Genomic DNA, 6,843 nt, shown 5'->3' on the forward strand with positions numbered 1-6,843 from the left:
ATGTTGTAAACTGCCTGATTCTTACAGACAGTGGCTCTTAAATTCATCAAATAACTGATGAATAAAATTGATTCAATATGATAGTTATTGAATACCAATATATTAATCACATTATTATTGTTCATTTTTTTCTTCAAAGTATATCTGTAACCTCGAAGTGGCCACTACTGGTGTGTTTACGTTATTTTTTTTCTTCTGCACTGAATGTTTTGTGTGTGTGTTTACAATTTCAAATGGATGTTTCTCATATTGCAGGAAGGTTTGCTAGAGCTCCGACAGAACTTGAAGCGGCAGCTGGAGATCATAAGAAGCAAACAGCAAGGAAAAGATAAAGCAAATGGAGATGAGTGGGTCATGGTTTGATGGGGGGCTGGGAATGAAAATTTGTGTGCATGGAATGTATAGAATTTTGTGTGTGTTTCTCTCAATTACTCAAAATTGTATGAAACGTGATTGCTTAGTTTCAACTGATTCTTCAAAAATCTGCTTAGCTGAAAAGCTTACTGAAGTGCTGATTTAGCAAGTCGGAATGTAACAACTTCAATTTTAATGGTTCACAACCCAGCCACATATAGTCTAGTGGGTAGACCGCTGTCTTTCGCCTAGAGCAGTGGTTATCAACCAGGTCACTACTGAGGACCACTTGGTAGTGGAAAAAAATCCTGACTAATGCTGTTTTTATTCAAATGTGGAATTCAATTTTCTTGTGAAAAAACAGATAATGCGTAACAAGTATATTTATTCGCTTTGAAGAGTAAACACCATTGCATTTTTGAGAATAAAGGCTAAAAATGTTTGGAAGAATCAGCTACAAACATGGCACAATGCATGTCATACAAAAAAAAAAAAAAAAAAGATAGAAAAGGAAAATCTATATTAGTTTTGCTTTACATTTCAGAAAAAATGCTTACAAATACAGTATGACTTCGATTTAATGATTCATTTCATTGGTCCCGATTTAACTGCATTGAATGTATATGCTCCTCGATTTAACAATAACTTTTTCAGTCCCTTGACAATCGTTGAATCGAGGTTTACTGTACTAATAATTTCTAAAGGTTGCATTTTTGTAACTGAAGGATTTTGTGTTTGAGTTTTCGCAAAGGTTCCATTTAATGGATCCACCACAAAAATAAACAAAGAATTAATTTATTAATTATTTAATTAAATAAAGCTTAAACACTCCCGGCTTCTCCACATAAATGTTAAATTACTTATACTCAGAATGCTACAATTTTCAATTTGTTGAATGCCGAAAAACTGACATACATTTTTATTTATGAGGCATTCAAAATTGTTTTCATAATTTTTATGATTTTCATATAAGTTTTTCTATTAAAGAACTTTTCTTCTCCTTGCTAACAGTGACTTTTTCTCAAATTTTGTTTGCCATATTGATATTGTTTTCATCATTGCTGTAATCAGAAAAAAATATTTTGGAGGACACACCTCTTTTTATAAAGTGGATGTCATTGTTTAAAATTTTTTTATTTTGCTTAAAAAACTCGGTTTTGGATTCCTCGTGCTATTTTTAATTCAAAAAACAGGTTTTTTTAGTACTTTAAAACCTAGTACATTAAATTTGCATAATTTTTACTATAATAAATCCAATATTTTGGGGACTGTCGCGCCCCCCCCCCCCCCCCCGAACTACATTTAAAGCACTTATTTTCACAAGCCCTAATTTTTGCCAAGACGGGTAGTAGTAGTCCTATATTTCCTATATTTTCAAAACAATTAAAAGTGTCCTATATTTCCTACATTTTTAGCAATTGTCCTATACTTCCTATTTTCTCATAGTTTGTTTCATATATTTTTAGAAAAAAATGACCTTAGAAAATCTTTTAGGTCACACTTTCTTTCAAAGCTTGACAAAAAATAATTCAAGGCTGCTAAAAAAAATATGAAGACATCAGTGATTTCGAGAATTTTATATGAACAAAAAAGTTGAAAAATTACTCTTGAAAACATATTTTACAAGGTTTATATTTTCAAAATTGCAACCGGTTCCCGAAAATGAGGGTTTTTACAGTATGTGAACTGTCATAAAGTAGCCTTATTAAAATGTGTCATAAATCTGTATATTGACTAACGAAGATAATAGAAGCATTGGGATATGAGTTAAACAAAAGAAAGATCTTTATCGTTATTAATGTCTTAGCATTGTCTTTAAATTCAGCATTTTGTTACGGGAAAAATATCGGTTCATTGTAATTTCAATATATTTCCAGTGCCAGGTGCCTTAAGTATAATGTTGTCTTGTAAAATTTAAGAGGATATTTATGCTTTACAATCTCAAAAAATCTTTCGAGGGTGAATAGCGTTCAAGCATGACTTGTATGAGCAAATGTGATGTGTTAGTATGAGAAATAACGCAGTGCTCATCATTGATTGTACATATCTGTTTTAAATTTATCATAACTAATTTTTACTGCATTCAGTTGTATGTGAGATAGCTGTTTGCTTATATCTTGTAGATGGTACAAAGTTGTTTTCTTGATGAATTATCTAAAGTAATTATCAATTGTTGATTGTTATTGAATTTAATGTTAAATACCTATGTACAGTCTGTTTCGTACTTGAATAAATATTTGTTTTTAATCTATTTTTTTAATTAACAATAAATACATACTCAAATTGTGTAAGAGTTGTAAGTAAATAACTTCTGGTTGAAATGGTTTGACACATTTCCTGAGATAATAGAAAAACTTAAAACAACTTTCAGTATTGCGACAGGATGCAGTCACTTAAAGCAGCATTTCTCAATCCTTTTTGATCCACAGACTGGCAAGAGCGTTTGAAAAAAACTCATGGACCAGTGATGTTTTTCTTCTTCCCTTCTTTTCCTTTCTTTTTTCCTTTTTTTTTAATCACAGAAAACAAATTTTCATTCATGAACCGTTAAAAAGCATGTAACTTTTCTGAAGAGAACTGGTGAAGTCCCCCTCCCTCTCTCTCTCTCTTTTTTTTTTTGCCAAATAAATGACTTTCATCTCGTGGACCGTTAAACACTGGTGAAATTTTTTTTTTAACGGCTCAGATGCTTTTCATTTTTTAATAAAATAATAACAATCGTAATGAATGAAGAAAAATGTCTGAATAAAACTTCACCTGTTGTTAAATAACTGTTGCAAAAAATATTCAAAGGTTAAGAGTAAGATTAGTAATTATCGTAATATAATTATACATAAGTAATAAGCATTGCTGGAAAATTATTCAGTGGTGGTCAGAATAATAAGAACACACAAAAAATTACACAGGAAAAAATATTTCTGAAATAATTCAGCAAAATTTATATTAAAAAAAAAGTCTTTTTATGATAGAAATCAGTATGGAATGCAAAACTTTTGAAAATACAAAATATAGATGTTTTGCTGTGTTTAATAAAGAGTATCATTGTTAAAACTGGACAATATAATAAGGACAGCAAGCGTTTTGCTTTGAAAAATCCTAATAACCATAATCAATAATGTCCCCCCCCCCCTTTTTTTTCAATCATTCTTATCAGTTATTTTAATGTTGTGGAAGTTAAAGACCCTTCTTGGAAATTTTTATCCTCGCTTTTTTGATGGAGAAAATGACTTTTAAAATAAAATCCCAAAATAGTATTTTAAAAAGAAGAAAATTTGAGCCTAAAATAGTTCATTATAAATTCTGACAGTTTTTCTTTTTTTTTTTTGATAAGATTTCACTAAGCCTTTAATTTAAAAAATTATAATGTACAGTGAAATTCCGTTACAACAAATACCAATACAACGAAATTTCCGTTTTAACGAACTACATTTTCAGTCCCTATATAACTGCCATTACATTATTTGAATTCCGTTACAACGAAATTCCAGTTACAATGAACAAAATTTGAGGTCCCTTGACATTTGTTGTAATGGAATTTCACTGTATAAATTTTTATATTTTTAATCTTTCATTTTATGGTTTATGTTTTAAAAAGAAAATCATCACCTTTTGATACCACCTAAATTTTTTTGAAAAATGCGCAATTACTAGGGGATTTAACCTGTCTTTGGATAAATACCCAAAAAAATATTTACTTTCCCACTCTACATCACTAATTGTGTGCATTAAAAATAGTTTGAATAAATTTTCAGCATGAAGTATCGGGGAGCAAATGCAAATGAGCAAGGCAACAAAAAACAATATTTTGATTTTTTTTTTCTTTTGCTCATTAATGTGAAAACTGTTTCTATAATTCTATATTTGCCACATTATCATTTAAACAGCAATAGAATAAATAAATAACATCATAGTCTTAATAACTTCTCAGTTTATTCTTCCAAACATCCCTCATGCTTCCTTTTTTTTTTTTTTGGATATGACTAACCTAGATTGTGATTTTGAAATCTTGAAGTTCATCATTGAATTGCTTATACTTCTCCAATTATGACATTGAAACAAACAATTCTTTGGTTCACAATATGTTTCTTTCATAATTTCATCAAGTCTTTCAATAAAAAATATTATAAACTGTGTAATACATATGTATGTATCAGTTTTACCAATTATTTCATATTTATATTTAAAAAAATACCCATTCACGTTTTGCATTTTTTTTGTAAAATACCCAGTTTTTGGGTATTCACCAGGGCCTTTGGTAAATATCCGGGTAAATACCCAAAAAATATTTACCTACCCGCTGGATATTTACCCGATCCACATCACTAGTTTAAAGTCATAAAATTTGTATAACTTTTGTACCAAATGCAGCCAAGATTTTGGGTATTTGTCTTTTGTCCTTATAATTTTGACTACCACTGTAGAAAGCTACGAGAAATAATCATAAAATTTGCATAAAAGATCTGGTATAGGATTATTATGACATTTTCTTTCTTTCCTTTTTCAATAAAATTTTTTAGTGTGGACGAGCAAAAACCTCTGAGGACCGGTCAAATTTTTCTGCAGACCGTCGCCGTTCCGCCGGACCACTGGCTGAGAAACACTGACATAAGGTAATATATAGATAGTGTAACTCACTATCAAAAAATCACAGAGGGAATGAAACAGGTCAAGATAACGCAGCACATTTCTCCTTTACCTAAGCTCCACTCATCACATAAAGCAATGGATCACATGACTCACTACCTATGAATCACAAAACGATGAAAACCTCTTGTCCTACTTGATACAGAAGCTGCAAACGAATGCTGAGTGATTTTTTTCACCTCGTTGTCAGCCTGAGCATATGTGGGCACAAGTGAAATAGTTTAGATAACTTACCTTTTACAAAATGAAAGAATTGGAAATTTGTTCTGAAAATTAAAGTACATAAAGAAAGCATAATGTATTTTGCATTGAAATATTATTATTTAGTTTTTGCAGTAAATTTGTGCCTTCAAAAAAAAAAAAAAAAAGTGAAAATTTTCCATTTTAAAAATACATGTGGCAAAGTGAAAAATAAATATTTTTCTAGCAAAATATTTTTATTGAGTGTTAAAAATATTTTTAATAAATGAATGAATAAATAAATGATGAAACAATTTTTTGAATGAATAAATAAATAAATTAATGCATGAGAACAAAAGTGAGTAAATAAAGTAGTGAATTGAATAAGATAAGCGAATAAAGGATTAAGTAACAAATACCTAAGTGGTTTAATAAATGAGTGGTCAAATAAACGATATGAACTATTTCACTTCGCTCCATTCACTTTGACACACGTGACAAATTGTATCAAAGTTTTAAAATCAGAACATGCCTACATGAACTAAACGAAATAAGTATTACACTGGACATCGGTTGATCTCAATCAATATTTAAAATGTTAATTACAAAGACCTTTTATTTTATAATAACAAAAACTATTTTTGATTACCTTAGAAATATTACAATACGGTACCAAATTTTAAAAATGAATTTTATTGTTATATCTTGATCTTTAGAGCTGTTTATTTTTGACTGGAACCAACTAAATGTTTAAGAACATGCGTGAGTTTGACCTAATCTGCCAAACAAAAGGGGATGATAGAGGTTCCCAAGTAGAGCATAGAAACATCCATTGTCCAATCCCAAACCGTAACCGAGTTATGGTATATAACAGGAAAATAAGTCAAGAAACAAGATTCTGAGAAAAAGCAATTTCAGAAATTTTGGAAGACTTACACAGAAAATGAGTACATATTTCAAAATCGAAAGGGTGTATAAAATTCTATAAAGTGAAACTTTTTCCAACTAAAGAGTCCAATTTTACAACGGGCTACAAGCTTTGAAACATTAGAAGGACTTAAATTTGAATTGGCACCAAAATCTACAATCGGTGCTTTCAAGAACAACCATTTGAGCGAAGCTGCAATCGGTCAAATCTACCAAACCACTAGCTCACTCTATTAGCTTTCAACTAAGCCTTTTCTTTGAAACATTCAAATCGATGTTTGTCAAAAAGATGACAAAACTGTCAACAGTGTTTTTCATGGGCGACCATATGCAACATTTTAAAGGGGCTGGGCTTAGAAATTTTCCCTCTTGGTTTAGCAGAATATTTTCCCTATAGAAACCGATTTGAGTACAGATTAGAGATATTAGAATTTGACATTGTTAATAACTTATTCATTAATGGCTGGTAAAGAATTTTTTTAAACATTTTTGCAAAGAAAAAAGCAGTAAAAGCGAGTAAGTTCTCATTTATAAGGGCAGGGGGGGGGGGCTTCAGCCCTCATTTGCCCCCCTATATGGGCGCCCTTGGTGTGTTTAGTACAAGATTCTACTGCAAAGTTTTGTCTCCAGCTGTTTTTTAAACAAAAGACAATTTTTATACATAATTTTGAATAGAGGAATATGTTTTTGCCGTGTTGTCTCTCAAACTATGCCTGGACGTGGGGAAACTCGGGCGCC

General features: G+C 30.6%; 1 protein-coding gene across 1 annotated transcript in view; it reads left to right on the forward strand.

Moving 5' to 3' along the window:
• LOC129223777 (mitogen-activated protein kinase kinase kinase 7-like) overlaps window positions 1–2,593 on the forward strand; it is a 55,849-nt gene extending 53,256 nt beyond the window's left edge. The window contains exon 17 of the mRNA XM_054858136.1: window positions 256–2,593. Within this exon, the coding sequence (XP_054714111.1) occupies window positions 256–363 (108 nt within the window). The 3' untranslated portion in view covers window positions 364–2,593. The remainder of the gene's footprint in view (window positions 1–255) is intronic.
• The last annotated feature ends 4,250 nt before the right edge of the window (window positions 2,594–6,843 follow it).

The sequence above is a fragment of the Uloborus diversus genome, chromosome 6, assembly GCF_026930045.1.
Source record: "Uloborus diversus isolate 005 chromosome 6, Udiv.v.3.1, whole genome shotgun sequence".
In the NCBI taxonomy this organism is placed as follows: domain Eukaryota; kingdom Metazoa; phylum Arthropoda; class Arachnida; order Araneae; family Uloboridae; genus Uloborus; species Uloborus diversus.